A 25,830-nucleotide genomic window follows, 5' to 3' on the forward strand; every position below is an offset into this window, starting at 1 on the left:
ATTCTGTTGTTACTCTGATAGATGTCAAATGGTGATTTTCTAATTCTGTCATTTCTTCTATACTTATTAGTTAGCATTACCTTCTCCTCCCCCACTTTCTTCCTCTCTCTTTGTAAGAACTCGTGGAGTTCTGTTTTACTCATTTGGTTATAATCCATTACTGTCATTGTTATTTTGGTACTCAGATTATCCCAGATTTGGCTGGTGGGAGCTGCTTCAGATGGTTCTTCTGTCCTTTTGACATGTTCTTATTACTCGTTGAGAACTTCCTTGAATTCTTATCAAAGATATTTCAGGCTTATCTTTAACTTTTTCTGCCTGAGCTCTGGAATCAGCCATTTTCCCAAGGAGCTCTGCTTCCTTTTATTGAAGACTGGTATTTAGAAACCAAGATTTGGGTGCTCGGTGTGCTCCTTGCTGCAAGGCTGTGGTTTTTTGGCTTTCTCAGTGGACAGATCTAGGAAACACATGAATGTTCACATATACACAATGAGCATGTATAAACACACATGCATTTATATCTATTTGTCTATCTATTATCTATCTCTGTCACAAACCATGAGTTCACACTGATGACTTCCTCACAAGCCAACATCATATGGTTATTCTTGCCCTTTCTCTTCCTATATTGATGCCCCTCTTTCTTGTCACAAGAAATCTTGTTCCCATCATACTCAGTATATTTATTTACTTGATCAGTTGCCTTGTATGTGACAGTCTCCTGAACCCGCAGCCTGTCTCCCTGGTCCAGTACTGCACACTCAGGCTGGTTGAGCTTGCCAAGTCCTCCAGAACTCCCAGCCCTCACTGATGAGGATGTCCACCCCCCGACCCTGATCTGGCAGCATGTGAGCCCAGAGTTTCCCAAGGCCTCAGTGACAATGCCAGTCCCAAGTTTACTTCCTCCTTCACGGCAGCATGCAAATGAGAGTACCTCTGCTTCCCCACCTCTGTCTGGCTGGGAGCTCCCACGAAGTAGAGTTCCAAATTGTCTTTTTAAACCAATAACAAGAAGCTGTTTGGTCTTAATTATAAAAGTATAACATTTTAGAGCAAATCATAGTTTATCTTCATTTTTATGGCTGCTTCTTATTAAAGGTGAATCCAAGAGAAAAAGTTAATCGATTACCTTCATAATCATTTAAATAATTACTTTTACATTTGAGATGTCTTTGAGCTCCAAAAGTAAAGATTTTCTATCCAATCTTGAGTAGAAAAATGATGCTTGGAGAGGTTCAGTAACTTTCCCAAGTGACACAGCTAATAGTGGGCAAGCAAATGCAGAAAAGTCCTGCTTCAGACAAGTGAACGTCACTACAACATAATGTACTGTTCTCACCCCATCCAGAAGTCTCATAGAGCAATTTATAGATTTTTTTAGTATATTGAATCATACAGAATTAAGTATTTTATGTTTCTGAATTATTCTGGAACTTTTCAATTTCCTCAACTTTGTTTTCCCTAGAAGAATGAATATCAGTTCCTAGGGTTGTGATGCTCATCTCTAATGTTAGTAATTTGAACTAAATGGGAGTTGACATCCCTTTAGGTTCTAGGTTTTGATTATTCTATTAAGTTCTTCAATTTATTTCCTTGAGAATGTATTTTAACGACAGCACGTGTGTACCTGCCTGCATGTATGTATGTGGTGGGACAGAGGGAGAAAAGTGTGAGGAAATTTTAGGCAAGTCATTCATTTGTCTACATTTCACTTTTCGTGTATGAAATGTGGAGGTAATTGCCAGCTACCCCACAGGGATACTTAACTGATGCGAAGAAAACACTGAGCATTGTTGAAGGAAGATGCTTTGAAGACTTAGGGGGTTTCTCATTCTTTTCAGTAGCTGCTCCTCATGAAGAGTTTTTTTGGAAAGAGGGTCTGTTGAACTTGTTAATTCCACTGTAATTTCCTTCACATGTGTATTCTGGGAGCAATTATATAAATCCACATCCTGCTGCTTCCTTTCCTGCTGATGTGGAGGAAAATCCATCCATTCGTTTTTCCATTGTTTTGCTCATCTATATTGAAAGGAAGGTGACAGTTGAGTATGTTAAAGGACATTATGATTCGAGATTGTTTAGGTTACATTTCAGCTGTCAAGCCACTTGGATTTGCATATGTCATCTATCACTGTGATGCCAAGGTGCTTAAAACTACCTGGACACTAATAATGCTTATTTGTGGCTTCCATGTTTTGTGTTGGAGTAAAGTGGTCTATTTTCCTTACATGTTAAATTTGTGAATTCTAATTATGCCTTCATGAGTATTAAGACAGTGCCTGCTCCATTTTGTTTTTCAAAGTTACTTTTGCATTTCTGGAAGTATATAAGGAAAAGTTTGGAAATCTATTGAATGATTAAGTGCCTACTAACTGCCTTGTTCTGTTCTAGCTATATGTATTATTTTATCTAATCTTCACAAAAATATGTGAGCAAACTGCGGCTCTCTAAGTGGTCAGGCATAGGAAATTTTAATGATTCCTATAAATTTGCATAACTAGCAAGTAGCAAAACTCTTTTCCTAGAATTCTGGGAACATGGGCTCCAAGTTAAAAAAATGTTTGTGATATAGCAAACATTTTTCCCCTAGCCTGCTTTCTAGGCCCCAGAGAGGTTGTGTTTATGTTCTTTAAGAAATGCAGGTCACTAGAGGGTATTACGCTAAGCGAAATAAGTCAATCAGAGAAAGACACATATCATACATATGTTCTCACTGATATGAGGAATTCTTTTTTTTTTAATTTTTTATTGTTATGTTAATCACCATACATTACATCATTAGCTTTTGATGTAGTGTTCCATGATTCATTGTTTGTGCATAACACCCAGTGCTCCACGCAGAATGTGCCCTCTTTAATACCCATCACCAGGCTAACCCATCCCCCCACCCCCCTCCCCTCTAGAACCCTCAGTTTGTTTTTCGGAGTCCATCGTCTCTCATGGTTCGTCTCCCCCTCCAACTTACTCCCCTTCATTCTTCCCCTCCTGCTATCTTCTTCTTTTTTTTTCTTAACATATATTGCATTATTTGTTTCAGAGGTACAGATCTGTGATTCAACAGTCTTGCACAATTCACAGTGCTCACCATAGCACATACCTTCCCCAATGTCTATCACCCAGCCATCCCCTCCCTCCCACCCCCCACCATTCCAGCAACCCTCAGTTTGTTTCCTGAGATTAAGAATTCCTCATATCAGTGAGGTCACATGATACATGTCTTTCTCTGATTGACTTATTTCACTCAGCATAACACCCTCCAGTTCCATCCACGTCGGTGCAAATGGCAAGATCTCATTTCTTTTGATGGCTGCATAATATTCCATTGTATATATATACCACATCTTCTTTATCCATTCATCTGTTGATGGACGTCTTGACTCTTTCCACAGTTTGGCTATTGTCGACATTGCTGCTATAAACATTGGGAATCACGTACCCCTTCGGATCCCTACATTTGTATCTTTGTGGTAAATACCCAGTAGTGCAATTGCTGGATCGTATGGTAGCTCTATTTTCAACTGTTTGAGGAGCCTCCATACTGTTTTCCAGAGGGGTTGCACCAGCTTGCATTTCCACCAACAGTGTAGGAGGGTTCCCCTTTCTCCACATCCCCGCCAACATCTGTCGTTTCCTGACTTGTTAATTTTAGCCATTCTGACTGGTATGAGGTGGTATCTCATTGAGGTTTTGATTTGGATTTCCCTGATGCCGAGTGATGTTGAGCACTTTTTCATGTGTCTGTTGGCCATTTGGATGTCTTCTTTGGAAAAATGTCTGTTCATGTCTTCTGCCCATTTCTTGATTGGATTATTTGTTCTTTGGGATATGAGGAATTCTTAATCTCAGGAAACTGAGGGTTGCTGGAGTGGTGGGGGGTGGGAGGGATGGGGTGGCTGGGTTATAGACTTTGGGGAGGGTATGTGCTATGGTGAGTGTGAATTTTTTGACTGTTGAATCACAGACCTGTACCTCTAAAACAAATAATACATTATATGTTAAAAAAAAGAAGATAGCAGGAAGGGAAAAATGAAGGGGGGGAACCGGAGAGGGAGATGAACCATGAGAGACTATGGACTCTGAGAAACAAACTGAGGGTTCTAGAGGGGAGCGGGGTAGGGGGCTGGGTTAGCCTGGTGGTGGGTATTAAAGAGGGCACGTATTGCATGGAGCACTGGGTGTTATACGCAAACAATGAATCATGGAACACTACATCAGAAACTAATGATGTAATGTATGGTGATTAATATAATAAAATAAAATGAAAAAAAAAAACGTAGGTCATGGTATCCCCTGATTTTATAAGTCCCTCTCTGTCAGAACCTAATAAACACTCAGCAGTAACTGTAACAGCACCACCACCAAGGCCAGCAACAGGAAAACAAGTAGCTGACATTCCCTGAGCATTAACCTATGTCCCAGAAACTGTCCTTAGCACTTTATACATATTAGCCTATTTAATGCTTAAAATAACTCCTTGAGGTGTGCATACCTCTATTATCCCCACTTTATTGAAAAGGAGACAAAGTTGTTGAGTTAATTGCCCAAATCAAACAGCAAATGAGTTTTGAAACTGGAGTATGAACCCAGGTAGTGGGGCACCCACGCTCTGTTGTCCCACACTTATACTACACTTCTCAGTATTTGTTATACTAAAATTCTGAGTTGGAAACTAATGAAACCAATGCAGATTAAGTTAAATGGAAAAGGCATCTATTGGGAGGACATAGAGTAGCTCACCGAGTCAGTAAGAAGCCTGGAGAACCAGGCTTGGAAAACAAGCAGGACCATGAAAGACTGGGGAGCAGAGAACACAGCCGGATGTGCCACGGGAAGAGTGGTTATGAGGCCACTCCTGGTGCTGCCACCACTGGCTGGTGGCCCCTGGGTCATGGCGCTGTTGGATCTGCTGCCATCGGTGATCCTGCAGTAGTAATACTAATGAACGTCCTGACTGCATTGTCATCTTGGCATCACTCAGGAAGATTCAGAGGCCCAGGTAGAAGCATTTGCTTGATGGGAGTCCAGGTCACATTATACAAAGGCCAGGTTCCGTATATACTTTTTAATTGAATTGTTCTGGTGTACTCTGGGCAGAATAGTAACAAGAAAGAAAATGACAAACAACTTTCCATTGTGGAACTCTAAAGATTAAGGTACTTGCTCAGAAAAACTGGACCCTGTTATGTGGTGAAATAGGTCAGTAAAATGATTTGAGGAGTTGGCAGGTAGAGAATGAGAAGGCACTGGGTTACATATTTGTTTAAATCCAGTTACCCTCTGAGTGACCAGTTTGGATCATGGATTACAGAGCATCACTTGATGGCTGATGATTGAGTTATAAAATACATCTTTTTTTTTTTCCTGGTTAATTTTAACGGCAGATGAAGAAATTGCCTGGGTATCAAAAGGTAATAGTTTTTAGAAAAAGGCTGATGGTTTTGTTCATAAATATGATCAGGATCACTGTTTTAAGAATTTGTACAGATCAGACTTCACCTCAACAAATGTTGTAATAAAACATTTTCAAGCCTTATCTGATGACTCACTGGTTGTAAACACTAATCCATATAACAAGATTTTGGTCCAGTACAAGGAGTTGGGTCAGGCCGTGAATAAGATTTGGCTTTTATCACACAACACTTAATTGAAACTCATTTTCCTAGAATTCTGAGCTTAAGAATCATGGTTAAACTTTCTGAGTGCTTACAATCAGCCAGACAATGTGTAGAGTATTTTGTATATATCTTCCCTTTTAATCCTCATAATAACCCTATAAAGTATTATTATTGACACTTCAAGGAGGGGACTGAGGCTGAGAGAATAACTTGCCCAAGGTCATGCAGGAAGGGATGGAGTTGGGTTTTAAATCCACATTAGTCTGACTCTCGAGCCTGCTTTTGATCGCAGCGCTGTACTGTGGAAGAAAAATCATTAATTAAGTCGCAGGTTAACTCTGGGTTAGCATTCTTGAATTTTCAGATCAAGAGATTTCCTTGTCACCAGTTCTTAGCAAACAGCTTTCTGTTTTTAGATTCAGTAACTCGAAAAATGTCATTCCATCCAAGATTCGTTCCCTGAGTTAAAAGAATATAAATTGTTATTGCCACTTAGTCTTTGCTGTCTTATACCATCCTCACACATGTTTTCATATTGGATGTTGGGTGAGATGACTTCTCATGATTTGGGGAGGATGGGCAGGGTGGCATCTGAGATCATCTATAATGCTCCAAACCACTGATTACTAGGGATTTGTGAAAATAGTCCTTGAAAAACCTTCTGTGGATGCCATCTCTTGACAGTGACAAACACTAAAATTTGCCAAACATCCTGTAATAGAATATTTGCTTTTATTTGTGTTCAGTTTTCACTTTGAGCTTCAGGTTAAGTTCAGGTTTTCTAGGATTGGGAAGCCAGGTTTTCTTCACCTTGTTATCATTTTCATGGTTTTGACAGAGTTTGCTGACTTGTGACTAATTTTTAGTCTTTTACATGTACTTTAATAAACCTATGAATTAAGGAAGTCTCATGTCCACATTAAAAACTGCTTACCCTAACCTTAACCCTTATTATGAATGTTTCTTTCCTGCTCAGTTTCGTCCATGTGCTTATATCCTACAAAATACATATACGGAGGAACAAAAAAGCCCTGATAGTCCTGTTAGTGTGGTAATAGCCCAAGTTCAAGGAATGAGTGCAGCTGACCTGATGCAGGGTCAAAGCCAAAATCCACTGGTATCATGACAGAAGACTATGTTAAGTAATTTTTCAAAAATTTCATACTCATTAAACTGATTTTGTTTACTAAAAGTCTGTCAGTTTTGTTTGAATATGAAATGTTTTCCCCCTTGATTCTTTTTGTGTGGTTGAGTATAGTTTTGTGGGGTTTTTTTTGGTATATGTATATTTTTAATCAAGCTGCTTTCAGGGTGCAATGTGGAGCCCTCAAAAGCCAGATTTGGTACTGGGTTCAGGGGTTAATAGATTCAAGACTGCACCTGCGAGTCTCTTTACAACTGGCTTTGTGCACATACATCCAGCATACCTGGCTAGGCTCGATGCTTTTTTGTCAGATATTTAGACACATGCCCTGGCAGATAGTGGGGAAGGTGGTTATGTCTTTATTGTCATTAGCAGAGCTCTCAGGAAAGGCCTGCTTTAAATTCTAACAAGAGAACTTATTATGTGTGAATGGAAGAATTAATAAGGACCTGAGGATTTTTTTTTTTAGTTTGCAAAGTGGGACACCCCCATATATGATAGATAAATGTCTCTTTTCTTGTAAGTAACTAACATATGGGAGAGGTAGAAATTATTTGTAATTTGCATGTCATTAGAACGATATTTAAAAAGCTGCGTGGCTCTGGACCTTGGGCAGGGGCTTAGAAAGTTCCATGGTAGCAAACTAAGCATTTCTCATAACGGGATGTGAACGGCAACAGAATGCTCTAGGCGATATTAAATTGGGGTGATTTTTAGAAAGTGACAAATGTTTTATGTTTCCTAAATCCGAGATGGGTTCTACCAGCTGCACATGACTGCCAAGTTATGTTATCACTTGCCTGCTTTGTAACTGCCTCAATTCCTTCCTCCCCCAGCCCTGTATGATGAGATTCGTCAGTTTCGCAAGGCCTGTGGGGACGCTCATCTCAAAACCATCTTAGCAACAGGAGAACTTGGATCTCTTACTAATGTCTATAAAGCCAGTATGATAGCAATGATGGCAGGTAAGTGTTCTATATTCAAATGACGGTATCTATTGAATTGATGTTTTTAGGAGAAATAAGTAAGCTAAAATATTTGGCTATTAGCTAAAACATGCTAACCACTTGGAAATTTGAGTGGGAGGACTCAGATATTTTGTGAATACGTGTACAGTGTGAAGTGGTCACAAACTTGGCTTTCTTGCACGTTTTTTGTGGCATTTCATCGCTGCACTATCCTTGTAAGACAGTAGATGGCTCTCTTGTTAGTGAATTGCCTTCTTGTTATTCTTTGATTATTCATTCATCAACATATGTTAGACAGGAATTTCTTTAACTCTGACTTATTTCTCCCTGTGAATTTAAGTGTTTGATTTTTCTCAGAGATGTGTATCTATATGGGTTCAGGCAGCCTGTGCTTTTGTTTGTGTTAATTTTTCTTTTTAAATGTGGTGCAGTATCATTGCTTTTTATACTTTGAAATGCAGGTTGACTTATTCTTCATCTCCTTGAACAGCAGGCCTGTCCATTCATACATCCAAGCTTGAAACCTGGGAGTCAGGCTTGATTCCTTCTTTTCCTCATCTTCCCCTAAACCAGCGAACGAGTCTGGAGAACTCTACCTCTTCACTGTATCTAACACATCGTCTCTCCATCCTGCGTGCTGCCTCCTCTGGCCATTGCCGTACCCCACATGGATCACTTCAGTCTCCTCACTGCTGTCCCCTGTCTCCGCTTTTGTCCGCTTCCAATCTGTTTCCCACACAATTGCCGGAATGGTCTCTTAAAAATGCTAATGGGGTTTTGGTCCTGCTTGCTTAAAATCCTTCAGTGGCTTACAGTGCCTCTGGACCCAGCTGGAGACAAAGGAAGATACCTGTGCACGTGTCCACTTGAGCTCATATTTGCCAGCAGGGCACCTCAGAAGCCAGTGAGCTTTATGTAATCTTGCCACCAAAGGATTCTTTTAAAACATAAGAAAATGTGAAGGTGTAGAGCAAATGAGAGAGGTGACGGAGGGGAACAGCCTTCTTTTCAGCAAGATGTGAGGGAAATTTAATTCACTTCCATAAATAAGAAACAACACACACACACAAGGTCTTCACCAGAAGCTGCACTCTCCACCCCCTGCTCCCACTCTCACATCACTGTCAGAGAGTCAGGATCACCACAAGGCTCACCCGGCCTGCCCACTCAAAAAACAACAACAAAAAATCCTTCGGTGGCTTCCCTTCATCGTCAAGGTAAAATGTAAACTCCCCAGCCTGATTTTAAGAAAAGGTCCTTCTTAAGACTCTGCCTGTGCCTCTACAGGCTCCTCATTTTCCCTTCACACCATATGCTCCAGCTCTATGAAATTCCTCGTAGTTCTCTGCAGATGGTACCATCCAAACCTTTCAAGGCTTCCTACATGGTGTGCCCCCTGCCTGGAATGCCTTTTGCCCAAGTAATTCCTTCACATCTTTGACTTCAGCACAGGTGTCCCTTCTTTCAGGAGTGTTTCCCCGACACTGCTTCCTCCCTCACCACTTGGTTCAGTATCTCTTCTCTGTGCCCGCATAACATTCTCTTGAAACCTCTATCAGATGACCTGTCCCACTATCGTGTGATCGAGTATTGAATTTCGAGGTGCCCTACCAGTGGCTCCGTAGGTGGGTGAAGATACCTGACTTCTCAGGTCTTCAATCTGGGCCTCTATTGTAGTCCGCCTCTAGATTTTTAGACTCGTGTACTTTTTGAGTCCTGTCAGACCTAGCCTCATTCTCTGGAACTCTACTGAAAATCAGCCTGCTGGGCATATGCTGTGCTCATTGCCCCTGTATCCAGATGATCTCTGCTCTGGTTGTCTCATTTCGAGCACAGTCTCTGAAAATCTAAGGTGAAGAATGGAACACGTTAAACAGTGGGTCATCTGTTATGTTGGCATTTCAAAGGTCCACAATAATAGAAGCCTCAATGCAGCCCTTATGAGCCTGGGTGAAGCCCCCTGGAGTCCTAAGTACACAGATAACTCCCTTTTCATGCTCCTTGCTGGGACAAGGGATGGTTCACCTAGAGTGCTGTGATCTAGGTCACAATGAAGGTATATTCATTCTGGGAGGTCAGCCAGCCCTGTCCTCCTCACTGCCCCTACTGCTCGTGATAGGAACGTGGTATTTAGGTCATCATGCCAGGAAGTCCCTCTTCTACCCTCCAGCCTACCCACCCACAGAAAAAAAAAGGTGAGTAGGTACATGCTCTCCCCTGTTTCTTCCTGTCTGCTTGGATCCCTGTCCATGTTATGTTGTTCCTTATCTCTTTCATTTCTTCACTTAAGCAGTGTCTGTTGAGTACTTACTATGGGTAATAAAACTTGTATTTGTGGTGTGCTTTACCAGATGCTTTAAAATAATATTCCTTAATCTGCACATCAACCCTGTGGTTGATGAAGAAACTTAAAAAGTGACTTGTCTAAGGTCACAAAGCTAATAGACCACAAAGAGTCATTATTTGAACCCGGGTCTTCTGGCTCCAGGAGTATTGCTTTCTCAGCTGTAACACAGCCATCTCCCAGGGCACTGTGCTTGACCTTATAATGAATTAAAGACATACACAGTCTTTGCAAGGTATAATAAGTGAAAGCATCCAGCATACTTCCTGACCCATGGTTTCTGGTTCCTATTCTCTTAAGAAGGTATATAATAGAAAAGAAGTATGTTTTGAAGATAAAAATTTTGGACTAAATTTACATTTATATAAATTACAGCTCTACTTTGGCATTTTTAATTGATTTTTTTTCCCTTAAAAATCAACTGCATTGAGGTAAATTTATACACATTGAGGTGTTAAGTGTCCAATGTGATGACTTTTTACAATTTGTATTTTTCATCATCCCAAAAATATCCTTTGTGCCCCTTTGCTTTTAGTTCCACTCTTTTTTACTTCTGCCCTAGCTGCAATCAGTGCTCTGATTTTATCACCATAGACTGACTTTGCCGGTTTTAGAACATCGTATAGTTATACAGTATGTACTCTTTTGTGCTTGTTCTCCCTCCATCCCCAAGATAATAGCTGTGAGATCTATTCATGTTGTTCTGTGTATAAGGAGTTTGCTTAAGGGTATTCCATTGTACAAATATACTGAGTTGCCAAACTTAACTGATATAAAGTTCGTAATATTCTGATGTCTATAGGGTCTGTAGTTATACCTCCTTTTTTACTTCTGGTGTTGTCATTTTTGTTTTCTTTCCTGTTGTTTCTTTCTTTCTTTTTTTTTCTTTTTTTTTTTTTGGTAGAAAAGAGTTTTGCTAGAGGTCTGTCAATTTTATTAATCTTTTCAAAGAGCCAGTTTTTTGCTTTGCTGTTTTATCATTGTCATTGAGTTAAAAATACTTCTAATTTCCCTTGTGATGTCTCTTGATGTTTAGAACGTTATTAGAGTATCATTTAGAATAAACCTTTACACTGGTGCCCCTAAATACATAAAGCAAATAGTAATGGACATAAAGAGAAATCGACAGAATGTTTAATTTCCCAGTATTCTGTGCTTTTCTGGATATCTTATTGTTATTGACTTACAATTTAAAATTCTTTTATGCTCAGGGAATATCCACTGTAAAAATCTTTTGTCTTTTGAAATTGAAGAAATTTATAGGCCATTTTTATGGTATATTTAAGTATAAATATGCTTCAAGTGCACTTGAAAAGAATGTCATGTATTTGCAGATATTAGTGATAGTACTCTGTTAATATCAAGTAGGTCAAGTTGGTTGATCATATTTTTCAGATCTGGTTTTGTTTTATTTTGTTTTGGTCTACTTGTTCTATTTATTACCAAGAGGACAGGGGTGTTAAAGTCTCCAAATATGATTGTAGATTTGTCTACTTATCCCTTTAGTTTTGTCAGTTTTTTCTAAATGTATTTTGGAGCTTTGATACTAAGTATATACACTTTCAGGATTGTTATGTTTATCTGTTGAATTAATGCATTCATTATGACGTGTCCCTTTTTATGGTACTAGACCTACCTGAATGTCTACTTTGTCTGGTATTAATCTAACCACACTAGCTTTCTTGTGTGTTTCTTACCATTTGCATGGCATATCTTTTTGCATCTTTTTTTATGAAAAAAATATATGTGTGTGAAATCTATAACCCATCTTTGGATATATATTTAAAGCCATTTCTTGTAGGCTTTTTTTTTTTATCCATTGTGAGAATCTGTACTTTTTAATTAGAATGTTTTGTTCATTTTCATTTCACACAGTTTTTGATATGATAGGAGTTAAGTCAGTTATCTTGCAATTAGTTTCCTATTTGTTCTGATCCATTTTTTGTTTTTTTTTTCTGCTACCTTTTGGGTTCATTAAATATTTGATAGCACTTCATTTTATTTTTTTCTGTTGGCTTTTTATCTACAGCCTCTTTGTACTTTTCAAGCACTTGCTCAATTATAATATGCATCTTTAACTTACCAGTTTACATAGATTTAATATTATTCTATTTACACTTCATGTATCATGAATGTAAGAACCTTAACAACAGTTGCGTTTACATCCTCTTTAGTCCTTTGAATTATTTTAGTGTTCTTCTTCCACCTATTTATAAACTCCTTAATATGATGTGATTTTTGTTTTAACAGTCATTTGTCTTTTAAGGAAATGAAAAGAAACCTAAAACTAGTCTTTTATATTTTCTCACACATACATCATTTCCTTCTTTATTCCTTCTTATAAGTTCTGCTGGTGACTAATTCTCTTAGATTTTGTTCCTCTGAAAATGTCTTCATTTTACGCTCATGTTTCAAGGATTGTTTGCTGAATATGGTGTTCTAGGTTACAGTTTTACTCTTATTTCAGTACTTTAAACATGTCATTCCATTTCTTGGAATTTGGCTTTTTCTTGTTTTCCTGTAAGTAATGTTTCGTCTTACTCTGGCTACGGTCAATCAGTGTTTTCTCTTTATTTTTCACTGATTTGACTGTGATGTGCTTAAATATGGTTTTCTTTGTACTTATCCTGCTTTTAGTTTGCTAAACTTCTTGGATTTGTAGGTTGATGTTTTCCACCCAGTTTTGGACATTTTATAATTATTTTTTCACAAATGTTATCTACCCCATTTTCTCTCTCTTTCCCTTCTAGGACTCTAAGTACGTGAGTGTTAGATATTGTCCCACAGGTTACTGAGGTCCTGTTTATTTTTTTATTTTTATTTTTTTAAAGATTTATTTATTGATTTTAGAGCATGAGTGGGAGGGATCAGAGGGAGGGAGAGAGAGAGAGAGTCTCAAACAGATTTCTCCCTGAGCGCAGAGCCTGGTGCGGGGCTTGATCTCATCACTTGAGTTGGACCCAAGGGTCTGATGCTCAACTGACTGTGCCACCCAGGCACCCCCTGTTCATTTTAATTTTAATCTTTTCTCCTTTCTCTGTTCTTCTGATTGGTTCATTTACATGGATCTTCAAGTTTATTGACCCTTATTTTCCATCTCAAATTTGCTCTTAAGCCCATCTAGTGAAATTTATTTTATTGTACATTTTTAGTTTTAGAATTTCCATTTGATTCTTTGTTAGGGATTTTCATTTCTCTGCTGATGTTCAACATATTTTCTCTCATTGAGATCATATTTTCTTGTAAGTCTTTGAATATATTTATGTAGTTGATTAAAAGTCCTTATCTGCTAATTTATATATCTGGATTATCTTGGGGTCTGTATCTTGAGCTGCCAGTTTTCCAGTGCCTGAAAATAGTTGCCTTTTGTATTTTGTTCAGCCATATGGTTGTTTGTAGCAGGAGGGTAAATCTGGTATACTTATTCTGTTGTGTCTTTGTGACTTTTGTTTTCTCATTAATGTAGCATGAAAATCTCAAAAGGAAAGATGTTTTATCATTACATTCATAATTGTTATCTTGTTATATTGATAGCCATTTAGATTATTACAGAAAAATTCTCTGGAGAGTAAGCTGGAGATATGTAACTGTATTAGTCTGATATCATACATCATTGTAAATAAAAAGTTAACCTAGGTGTTCACATTTTTGGTCAACTAAATGTTTACTAGCTTACTTTTGGTTTAATTTTGTTTAGGAGTCTTTCAAAATGTTTTAGGGGAAGGAGCCATAGGTCATGGGGGCTAGAAGACCTGGATTCTTGTTCATTCTTGCACAGTTTATGACTTTAATTGAAGCAATCTGATTATTATAGCTGCATTATAAAGTATAAAGTAAGTACGTTGCAAGTTATTAAAAAATATCAGCATACCTTCCTACGCCATCCTACCTCAGTCAGGAAGGAAACATAATTGAATTGAATCTTTTTTTTCTATTACAAGGCATTATTCAGACTATCACTTTTCAGAACCATCTGGTGTAGCTGCAGGAGATAGAATATATTGAGTTGGATTCCATTCTGTACTGATCTCAAAGCTTATTAATATGTTAGTAGGATTGTTTAGTGAATCTTTAAAAAAATTTTTTTTAAAGATTTTATTTATTTATTTGACAGAGAGATACCTAGCAAGAGAAGGAACACAAGCAGGGGGAGTGGGAGAGGGAGAAGCAGGCTTCCCACTGAGCAGGAAGCCCGATGCGGGGCTCCATCCCAGCACCCTAGGATCATGACATGGGATCATGACGTGAGCTGAAGGCAGACGCTTAACGACTGAGCCACCCAGGCGCTCCTGTTTAGTGATTCTTAAATAGGAGCTTGTTTTGCCAACTTTTGGCTCTGTCTTAAAAAATAAAAGTTTCAAAAGAATCTGATTAGTTGAGAATCACCATTAGATGTGGCCCAGTTAATTTTTTTATGCCACACTTCTCAGCTATGGTTATTTGTCATATCTCCTAATTCTTTTACTCTGGAAAATATAGCAGCCATCTTAGCTCTTTAGATGTGTATCAGAATAAAATATTTAACTGGAGATCACTTCCTCAACAGCAATAATGATCCAGAACCAAGCCAGGAACAAGGAGGAAAAAAAGAAAGAAAACATTTCAAAGAGATGAAATATATATAATATAATCTATAGTACAACAGTAGTAATAGACAATAACATTTAGTATGTGACAGGTACTATTTTTAGGACTTTGTGTATATTCACATTTAACCTTCACAGTGACTCTCTAAGATAGGTACTTTTCTACAGGAAAATGGGAACATCAGTTAAAAAGGACTTTTTGCTGCAATTCTACATGGTCATTATTGATATTTGGAAACATTCCAGATACTCTGTCTTTGTTACATCATTTCCTCTATCTGTTACAGCTTTCTCTTCTCTTAACTGTTTTTAAAGATTTAAATATAATTTTCATCCTTTGTCAAATCTCTCCATGATCCTCTAGAGGCAGAATTAATTAATTGTTCATACCATCATGCTCCTAGGACAGTTGTAAATACCAGTAGCATTTGTCATGTGGTATCATCATCCATTGTTTTAGCTGTTGAATCTTTTGCAAAATTATGAACCTTCCTGAGCCAAGGACTATATCTAACTTATTTATATTTCTCTGTGATTACTACTATGCCTGGTATCTAAGAGAGCCTAAGAAAATATCTTGAAATACACAAATGAATGAATGAATGGATGGATAGATGGATGAATGAGAAAGAAAGAGATAAGGAAAAGTAAAAACAGGCAAAGTAAATGCCAAAGACCTAGACTCATCTCTCCAGATGTGCCACGACCTTGTAGAGTTTGGACATGTTATCTTGAGAGCAAAATTTTACTTTAGTTGAACAAAAAGATAGATAATTTATATCATTGACAAGGAGATTATGTATTTGAGGCATTGTTTGGATGACCTAAGCAGTGGTATGACATATAAACGGTTTGTGCGGCTCTAGGGCTAAGAAAGGACTAAAGAAAACTTTCTGCCTTGGCTTTTGGCCAAAGAAAATGGATCTGACTTTCACATTACTGGCCATGTGGTGAGAGAAATGCAAATAAAGAAGGAGGGGAGGTAGGAATAAGCAATTCGAAGGGAATATAATCAGGAAAAGAAACGAGAGCCATATTTTTTCATCAAACAATCCAAGAACAAGGTGATAGGGAGTAAGATAGAAAGGGAAACATGCCAATAGAAAAGAGAAGTCTAAAGCAGGTCCATCTACTGCTAAGGGATTTCAGCCCTGCAAACACGCACGTTAAGAATAATGCCAGAATGTAGAAAAGTGCCTTTATCTTTCAGTAGCGGTGGACTGTTCACACACACGCAACAGCTAACAAGCTCCGCTCTGAAGTTATTCTAGACCTTATCTTTGGAAATAACGCAGGCATGATAAATAAGTTTGGAGTAGAAAAGCACTAAAGATGCAATCATAATGTCATCAGGTTTGAATTGCTGATGAAGATCTGTGGGTAGAGTACGAACACAAAAATATGGGGCTTGAGAAAAGCAGACCTTGAAGGAATGCAAAATGAGTTTTGAACTTGGCTGGAATTTTGTAATGTATAGGAAATCAAAAATGAAAAAAGTAGGAACCAGGGGAGGGGATATTTGAAATTCAACGCAATAAGATCAGAGTAATTCAGAAACAATAAGATGAAGCAGAGAAATAAAAGAAAATATAAGGGAAGCCATTAAAAAAAATAAAACGAAGGGGAAAAAATAAACAGTGGGAAACTTGTTATGACTGAAGGAAACCAAAGCTCTAAAAGAAATGCTGTGATTGGTAGCAAATTAACATCTAAGACTTTCAAAAAACCGTTTTTAAAAATTTAAATAGGAGTCAAATAGTAGACTAAATGACAGTGTACGTTTATTTTTCTAAAGATTGTCACAAGTCACACTGAGTCCTTCATCTTGGCCTGCAAATCTTTGCATACTCAAGAAATATTGATCCAGATGGCACATCTAGATCCCTGTGGTGATCCAGCCTGGTCTTCTTGTTTGGGGGGGTTTTAAAAATAAGATCTTGCCTTTCATAGGAAAAACATTTAATTTATGAAAAGGTATGCTACAGTTGAAAGTTCACCACGGAGGAAAGCATAAGAATACAGATGTGTATTGGGGGTAAGATGTAATAGATTTAAAACATAAATTCATTTACAGTTCCTTAAACTAGCCCTGAGAATTAAACCACTTCTAGGGTAAAAACTGATTAACTTGCCATCTCATTCGGGGAGCAAATTTAAATTTAGCCCCCCGCCAGCAAAAATTTCAGAAGGTTTACCCCCTCGCACCCACCCACCCACCCACCCTGCAGTCCTCACCCACCCTCTTGCCATCCTTTGTTGAGTGCAAAATAGAGAGCTCAGCAGGAGAGAGAAGCTACCATGTTTTCTGGCCTCCCAGTGGTACAGGAACCTCTGATGGTCCATTTTGGTATATGGGTATCATTTTAAAGAAAATCACTATACATTTAAACATAAAGTGTTTTCTTTGCCTCTTCATGGCTGGGCTTCTAGGGAAAAAAAGAAAAAGCTTGTAAGCATAGTTTTGTATGTGGTATATAGTAGTGTTTGTAAAATTTTACTGTGTGAGATTTTTAAAAATATAAGCCACCTTATTCTAAAATCTTATAATGGCCTTCTCCAGACTTAGTTTGCTCAGAGGAATTTATGGGCATAGAAGCTAGCACATTAAGTGCCTAGGAAGTTCTTGTTGATGGGTTCAGTTGTCAGGTATAGGGGCATCATATTCGTAAACAACATGTATAAAATTCAGTTTTTTAATAAATCTATATTTTGCATTAAAAGAAACATTAAGGGACTTTTTTTCATGTCTTGGTGAAATTCTGATACAGACATAGAGGCCAGACCTGTAGATATTTGCTCATGTTTCTGAGTTTCTATTACTCACTTGTCTTTGATTCCTAACATTCGTTATTTATTCTTTAATGTGTGCCGGATAGTTAGTGATCTATTAGCAAACTCTTAAATGCTGGGAAATTGGAATCCTTGAATGGGTCTCTCAGCATATTTCACCAGGTAGATGCTTGATATGCATTTTTTTTGAATGAACAAATGAATAAAAATTAATAAACCATGTGAGGTTACTAGTTCACAGATTCCTTTTGCAGTTGTCTTAAGAGGGAACTAGGGTAGGTACCTTATCACCTTTTAAGGGATGAGAACCTGATGCTCGGAAGTTAAGTGACTAGACCAAGGCCACACATTGAGGAAGTGGCAAAATTCTGAAGCACTTCTTGACTCTAGATTCTATACACAACCCTGTTCTCCACTCTGTAATTGCTCTGTATGTAAGATATTATATATAAGCTATGTGTAATCTTTGGGGGCACAGATGTATTTCTAGAGTCCCTGAATGAGATTTACATGTTGAGCTGTACTTTTTTATTGACAAGCAAAGTAAGGACAATATAGAAGAAGTAAGGACAATAGAGAGACACGGTATTTAGAGAAAAACTGTAGGGGGTGGCAGACACGAAATAAACATGAAAGAGGACAATGAAAGCAAGCCTAGGGGCCCATACATGATAGGCCCACAGTAAATCCTTGCTGGAATGAAAAGGAAGGGTGCCAAGAGCACTCCCACCTCAGGTACATTGCGTGTTTTTTTTGTGTGTGTGTTTACCTGCTCTGCTGATGGTCCCATGACGATGTCCTGGGAACATCAGTGGGGTCATGACTTAACGACCGCTGCTCGAGTTCTGCACTGAAGTTCTTGGTAAATTTCATATTCCCCTTCCTGGGTGCTGAGAGGACAGCTAGGGAGTGATTTGGAAAGTGAACCTTTCTCTTAATCCACCCGATGGGGGCAGTCTGAGCATGAAGGAGCAGAGGGGTTGACATAAGAGGGTATGGGACCATGGTAATACCATTGGAGCATATGTGGAAGAATGTCCCAGCATTGGATGAGGGTCATGGAAAACTTCCTGTGAAGAAGGATCGAAAAGAAATTGGGCATCTTATTTGGGAAGATGGCAATCACTGGGGTTTTGATACTGTACTCAAATAGTTGTATACACCCATACAAAAAGGATGAAAAAGCATGATTGTTCTCTATGATCCCAGGGTAGGAGGACTGGGACCCAGCTTTTAGAAGTTATGGAAAGATGGATTTTGGCCTGGTATAAGGCAGACTTTAGTGAGGGTCCAGATTTTCCAGGCTAGATCATAGCCTGATGGAGCTACTGTTATATATGTGATACTCAGTGCCCATTAGAGATGCTTGCTATTTCAGAGCTCAGAATGATCCTATACAGAAGAGAAAAACATACACACACACACAGCTGTTTATATGTGTGTGAGACATTTCAGTGTAGATTACAATCCAGTATAGATGGGACCCCAAATATGGAAATAATGAGAAAAGAGGAGTATATTGGTTTCCTCGGTTTCTACCTCAAACTGGGTGGCTTGAAACAACAGAAATTTATTATCGTGGCTCTGGAGGGTAGAAGCCTGAAATCAAGGTGATTGGGCATCTTATTTGGGAAGATGGCAATCGCTGGGGTTTTGATACCATATTCAAATACTTGTATACACCCATACAAAAAAGATGAAAAAGCATGATTGTTCTCTTCTGCCACGCTCCCTCTGTAATGGGCAGGGTAGAATCCTTGCTTGCGTTCTCTAGCTTCTGGTGTTTGCTCGCAATCCTTGGCATTCCTTGGCTTGTAGATGGAACACTCCATTCTGTGTCTCCATCAACACATGGCCCTGTGTACTTTTGTCTGTCTCTTCCTTTTTTATAAGGACACCAGTCACTTAATGGCCCCACCTTACTCAGCAAGACCTTGTCTTTACTCAACTAATTATGTCCGCGATGACCCTATTTCCAAATAGATCACTTTGTAAGGTACCAGGGATTAGAATTTCAACATACCTTTTCAGGGGGCAAGAGTCAACCCATAACAAAGAGAAATAGGGTTCTTGGGCTGTGATGCTCTTATTTCCTATAAAGACCTGAAGAAGTTAGAAAAAAATACTTTGAGTCAAACCAGCAAACTTAAATTCAGGTACAAAAGATTGATTTTTCCCTCTAAGCAATGTTGGATGGTTTTGTGGATAGGGGAAATCTAGTAGATATTAAATATTTTTATCTGCAAAAAGCATTTGGTAAGGTTCTCAATGGGAGATTAATGGCTAAAATAAAGAATGAGGCATTAGGAGATAAATTTGCTTATGAGCAAGAGACAGAGACTAACAGTAGAAGGAAATACTTTTTAGATTGGAAAGGAGTGACATACAGCACAAGCCAGGAATCAGTTTTGGGACCTATGGGTTTTTCACTTTATTTTTATTGGACTTTGTAATAAAAATACAGATCTTCAAACAGTCCAAGACAGAGTGAGTAATACTACAAGCATCAGTAATCAAAAGTTATTCTCTATCATAAACTAAATGACTGATAATAAATACTGACACAAGACTACACAATGTACCATAATATTATAAAATGGAGCAAGCGGTTCTCCTGTGTTCTGTTTTCTTCTGCATGGGTGAATATTTCTTTATTTGCTTTTTAACAGGTATTTGCAGGTTTCTAGGTTTACTTTATAAGCCAAATAAATGAAAAAAAATATGTTTTTTAAACTTAGGAAGATGTGCTAGCTGAGAGAAAAATTAGTTGAAGCAAGACAAAGGTTATATTGCCATCACTAGTATAAAGAAATTAGGGACCCTGTGTGTTAAATTGCTCAGCAAGCTATTCAGTAAAAAGACTTAAGGAGTGAGGGGGCGTTCTGGAAATCATCAGCTTATTCTGCAGTCATGACTTTAATGGAAGCATATACAAAAAAGTCATTGTTAGAATGATGAAGCTATGTATCTGAGGCAATGAACTATCATTGTACGGAACTTTTCTCTCTTCTTTTCCATTTTGAAAATTTTAACAAAATGGCTCGAAACAATCCATAACATTCAGTGACTGTGTAGGTAACTTGTGTCCTCCCAGGAACTAGTTAACACATTTGTGAAATTGGAATTTTGGTTGCAACTCCTTTTGTCTAAGTCACGAAAAGGTCCTTACAAATTCATCTCTGTTTTTCCTTGATTTGTACATTGTCAGAGGAGATGAGAGAAACAGAGCCACTAAACATTTAAAAGTTAACTTGTAAAAGTTGCAAATGCTTTGAAAACTGGAAAGGATTATAAGGTATAAAGAAGCCTCATTAACTTCAAAGCTTTCATTTTATAGGTGAGAAAACCAAGATCCAGAAAGGTCAAATTTACAAGGAACTTACCCAGGGACAAATATTCTAAAGCCAAAACAATCTAGAAGGACGTTCTCAACCCAGGTTGCACGTTAGGATTTCCTGAAGAGCTTTTTAAATAAGCTATTTAAAAGATCCTACCACCACAGATCCTAATTTTAACTGGTATTGAATGGAGCCAAGAGAATTAGTACTTTTAAAAAAACTTTCTCTAGTGTTCCTACTGTCTAGGCAGGAATGAGAACCTCTATCTGGACTCTGGGTTTCCTGATTTTAAGACAAGAGTTCTTCTCACTCACCCTGGTAGTTTCGAAATTATTTAGAGAGAGAATTTCAAATCGCAGGGGCAGGGGGGTCATCCGTGAGCCTAGACAGCTCATAGTTAACAAATCGATTGTCCTGGTGGTTGGCTCCTTTCCAGATTGTTTGGAACTCTAAGCTTGCACTCCCATAGAAATAAGATTATAAATGGTCAGATGTACAGCTGTAGGTCCTCACCAACACACGAAACAGTGGTTTTGGAAGGACATGAATTTATATTTTTAATTAAGTCTCCAAGAACTTAAGGATTAAGGATTTTTAATCCTTTCCTCTCCTTGATAGAAGTATCTTGGTTTCTCCTCCTTCCACCTTTAAAATATTAGGCATGGGGTTTGAATGGGGACTCCCCTAGATCCAGGCTGTGCCAGGAAGGAAAAAAAGGGGCTGAGGCAGGTTGGTGGTGAGGCTGTAGTGAGGACTGAGGAGCCAGGGGAGAGGGAAAGAGGCTGGTCAAGAAGAGAAGGGCTAAGGTGTTCTGCCATCTTGATGCCTGGGGACATTCCTTTCTGTTGAATAGGCTTATGCTATAAGCAAGTATTTAGTGAGCATCTAATGTTTATTAGACGCTATTCTGCATGGGAGAAGCATAAGAAGAGAGAAAGGGGAGAGAAAAATTAGAACCCTTTCCCTTTAAAACACTGACAGTATCTCTTCGTCCCATGAGGAAGTGAAAGGTGAGGTTTACGATCGCCTCATTGGCAACCTGTTAGGAGCCACAGGGACATTTCCGCCAAGTGCTGCACGAGCAGGGCTACCCTCTGGAGAGGCATAGAAGGGTTCGCAAAGCAAGTGGCATCTGTGTAGGTGTCCTTAGGTGCAGAGGTAGAGGAAGGTATGGTTAGGGTGTGGAGGGTCAGTGGAGAAATGGCAGGAGAGGCGGTGGAGGAAGTTGCTAAGTTGCTGGGGGCGTAAGGCCCCAACAAAGAATTTGGGTTTCCTGTTTGTAGGTAGGGAAAGTTTTTAACCCTTGAAAGTTTCTAGCCTGAGAAATTCATGCATCCAGCTCTTCATTCACTAGGGTTTATTGAAGTCTGTTCTGTGTTAGGCACCCCCACAGGGATAAAGATCAATAAGACACCCTTACTCCACATACTTTGTAGCAGTGAAGCAGCACCCAGATTTTCATTTTAGGAACATGGCCTTTGTGCAGTGTGTTTAGGCTGCTGAACAGGGAAGCTGTTGGGAAGCTGTTATTACAGGCTAGTTGACCATGATGTGGGGCTGAATTAAGGGAGTGCTGTGGGAATGAAGAGGAGTCCACAGCTGAGGGAGCCGTTCAGGGGGCAGCATGAATAGTATTTGGTGAATGATTCTAGGCTGAGCGCGGGGGGGGGGGGGGGGGGGGGCGGGGGGGGAGGGGCGGGGGGCAGGACAAAACAGCTCATAAGGGTGCCATTTGTCCACACCCTCACTGCGATCACTCATTTCCACAGGGTAGGGAGTTCAAGACAAATGAGGCTTCTTCCCAGCCCCAGAACCCGAGTCTCTGCTGCCCTCTGCTAAGACCTCTGTCAGTTCATTCCTTTGCTGGCTTACTGCAGAAGGCATCAGAGTCTTACCCCCTTTCCTCTACTTTTCTTGCAACAAGGAAAAAAATATTTAGTGTTTTTAAGGAAATCTGATTAAGGCTGTGGCAGTGAAAAAGAGAGCCTATTTTTCTATTGAGAACACATGAACAAGACAAGGCATATAAAGCGAAACGGAGTGGAGGAAAAGGAAATTCGTGCTTTTACTTGAATTATCGGGGTGATGCTTTGCTTTGCTAGTGGCCCAAGAATAAGTGTTATAGTATGCTTTTTGTAAAAAATTTATCATCAACTGGGGCATCAAAAGGAAGTTTCTTGTGCTGCAAAGCTGCTAAATTGGGCAGGGACAACAGAAGAGGCACTGAATAGTCAATGAAATTGGAAAGAATTTAGATCATCCGTGTCACACAAAGCCTGCAAAAGGCTGTTTGTAGAATGTTAGCTGCTATCACACTGGTTTGATATTAACATTCTAGTGAATAATTAAAATATTCCTGTTTATTTTTTAATAAAAAGCAAAAGCATATAAATTACCTCAGAGTTTATAGTGTTACCTATAGTTGTATTCACAGATGTTGAGGTTTCTGCCTAGGATTATAGATTAGATAATTTAGGCAATTAAAAAGCAGATTTTCCTCTGCCTTTCTTGGTGTTCTCATTTTATAGTATTATTATAAGGCCTTTCAAAAATATTAAACAAAAAATCCTTAAAACAGCTAAGACATTTTCATTATAGATGGTATTCTCTAAATTGAGTGGTTATTAAGTATATTCTTCTACTGAAATTATTTGTGAAGTACATTTCTCATTTTCATCTCCTGTCCATAAGCACACACCCAGGCATGGCTGATACTGGATTTCTTCCTGCCTGGCTTTTTAACCAGACTCCCATGAAGTGATTAGGTACTCCTTATAACAATATAATTTTCAGTTAAACCCATCCCTTTCCACTAACTGTTTTCTTTGGTTGGTCCTTTACGGCTAGACTGGAAAACTTCAAGGTTTTAATTCAAGACAGTTGGCTCAGAGAAAAGAGTGACTCCCATAGAGACAGGAACGAAATTCATGCTCAGAAACAAAGAGGGCAACAGGCGCTTGTGAAGCCATAGTCTTATGGTCTTGTGCGATGCTGTATTTGCTGCTCTTAAGGTGTGTGGTGTTTAAGTAATCTAGACATGGATGCAGTCACTGGAGGCTGTTCCTGAGTTTTTTATGTCTATTGGATGGTAGTCAAAGAGGGGAATGCAACTAGGAATGCAGTGGTATTAGAGGAAGAATTTCCTAAGAGGGCAAGGTAATGAGAGAACTTAAGACTGACTGCCCTGCCTCCTAGTCCCCAGATTTGGTCATGGCTGGGACACGGGGGTGGCAGGGGGGGAGGCATGCTGCAAAGTTGTTGAGAGTGTGGGTGTTCTGGGAGCTTAGAAAGGAGATCTCAATGTGGACTTTTCAGACCAAACATCCCTTTCCTTAGTGCCCCAAATAGGTCCAATTAAATAAAGTTAGGATGGTTACCAAGCACTTTAAACAGCAAGATTATAAACTCTGTAAACTACTTGCTAGAGAAATTACAGATGTAGAAGGAAATACCAGGTAGGACCCAATGTTAATAACCTTGACTTAAATGTGGCTCTTCTTCATAACCAGGGACTAGGAAGAACATTGGCAGAGAACTCGGGAATGCCCCTGCTCCTCAGAGCTGCCCTCACCACCCACTCCCCCCACAGACCTGGATACCCAGCCCTTCTCTGCCTTGTCATCTTGAGATTCCTTGTCCAAATGCAAACCCTGTTGGTAATTTAAAGCTCAGAGTGACTCATCCCCAGCCTTGCAGGTGATAGGGGTGGTATTGGGTTATAGAGATGGACAGTCAGATGTATCCAGGCCTTCCCCTCTTTTCTTAGGGGAATTGCTATGCAGAATGCTTACAAGGGGTTAATAGAACTCAGGTTCAGTAAAGGTAAAACCTGCTTTTGGGGGCTGACCTGGGACTTACTATCAGAGGAAATATTGTTTATATGGAGAAGTACAATTTGATTTCCAGGCAGCCATGAATTTACAAACTATTGGAATGTTATCCATTTCTAGATTAGAGAATTATGTATTAAACCTTTCAATTTAGTAATTAAAGGTAGAAAAACATAACTGGTTTATCAGTGTAGTCAACTAACAGTTTAAAATATGCAGATCATTTAAATCTGAATCTAAAACCAACTGTTCAAAATACAAAGACAGAGAAAAAAATTAAAAACACACATAATTTCCTCCAGAGACCTTACATGAGGCAAAATTAAACTAAAAAAGCTCTAACCGCTCCCTGACAACCCTGTTCCCCCACCAAATCTTGTTTCTTTAACGTATGAATCTAGAAGTCTCATGCCCCCTGGTCTTTAGTAAAAGATAACTTTTAAATGTAACAATTCTCAATTTTTGTTGATGAAAAAAAAATGAAGCTAATGAGGAAAAGGGGGGGCGTTATTTTCTGACATAAGAAGAGAACTGGCCATCTTCCTAAATTTTTATTAGTAATCACTGTAACTTATGAAATTGTATGCTGTCTTCTTAAAAACAAGAGGGCGTTTGCAAATGTATTCTTTGTACAATGGCAACAAATGACTTAGTGGGACTTTGGTTCTTTGTTGCATTCTTTTTTTTTTTTTCCAAAAATTAACATGGATTATGTTTATGAAAAAAGTTTTTTTAAGAATTAAAAGAAAATCCTACTATAAATTAAGTTGGATACCTTGGGAGTTTTCAAAATCAGGGTTAGGAACCACTGATTTATAAAGTTCATCTGTGTATGTGTGTGTCTTAGTGCAAGGGGTTAGAAACCTTTTGATAATTTAAGGAGATTTGTGAACCAATTTTAAGAAATAGTCTGTGAATAACTAGATAAAGAAGAAACAGCAATGATGATTTGGTTTCATGTCCTACAAAGCTCAAATAAAATTTTGCTAAAAAAAGAGTTTTAGAAGTTTGAAAGATTGTTTTCTTTCTTTTCATGCAATCTACTTCAAAACACATTTTCAGGGGCATCTGGGTGGCTCAGTTGGTTAAGTGTCTGCCTTCAACTCAGGTCATGATCCTAGGGTCCTGGGATCGAGTCCCACATCAGGCTCCTTGCTCAGCAGGAAGCCTGCTTCTCCCTCTGCCTGCGCTCCCTCTGCTTGTGCTCTCTCTCTC

At 38.8% G+C, this 25,830-nt stretch overlaps 1 protein-coding gene across 1 annotated transcript in view; it reads left to right on the forward strand.

Moving 5' to 3' along the window:
• DERA (deoxyribose-phosphate aldolase) overlaps positions 1-25,830 on the forward strand; it is a 116,466-nt gene that overhangs the window by 64,950 nt on the left and 25,686 nt on the right. The window contains exon 6 of the mRNA XM_028119796.2: positions 7,596-7,724. Within this exon, the coding sequence (XP_027975597.1) occupies positions 7,596-7,724 (129 nt within the window). The remainder of the gene's footprint in view (positions 1-7,595; positions 7,725-25,830) is intronic.

This window comes from Eumetopias jubatus, unplaced genomic scaffold (assembly GCF_037043125.1).
Source record: "Eumetopias jubatus isolate StellerSeaLion01/CBP00866 unplaced genomic scaffold, mEumJub1_p1.0 scaffold_8, whole genome shotgun sequence".
NCBI lineage: Eukaryota > Metazoa > Chordata > Mammalia > Carnivora > Otariidae > Eumetopias > Eumetopias jubatus.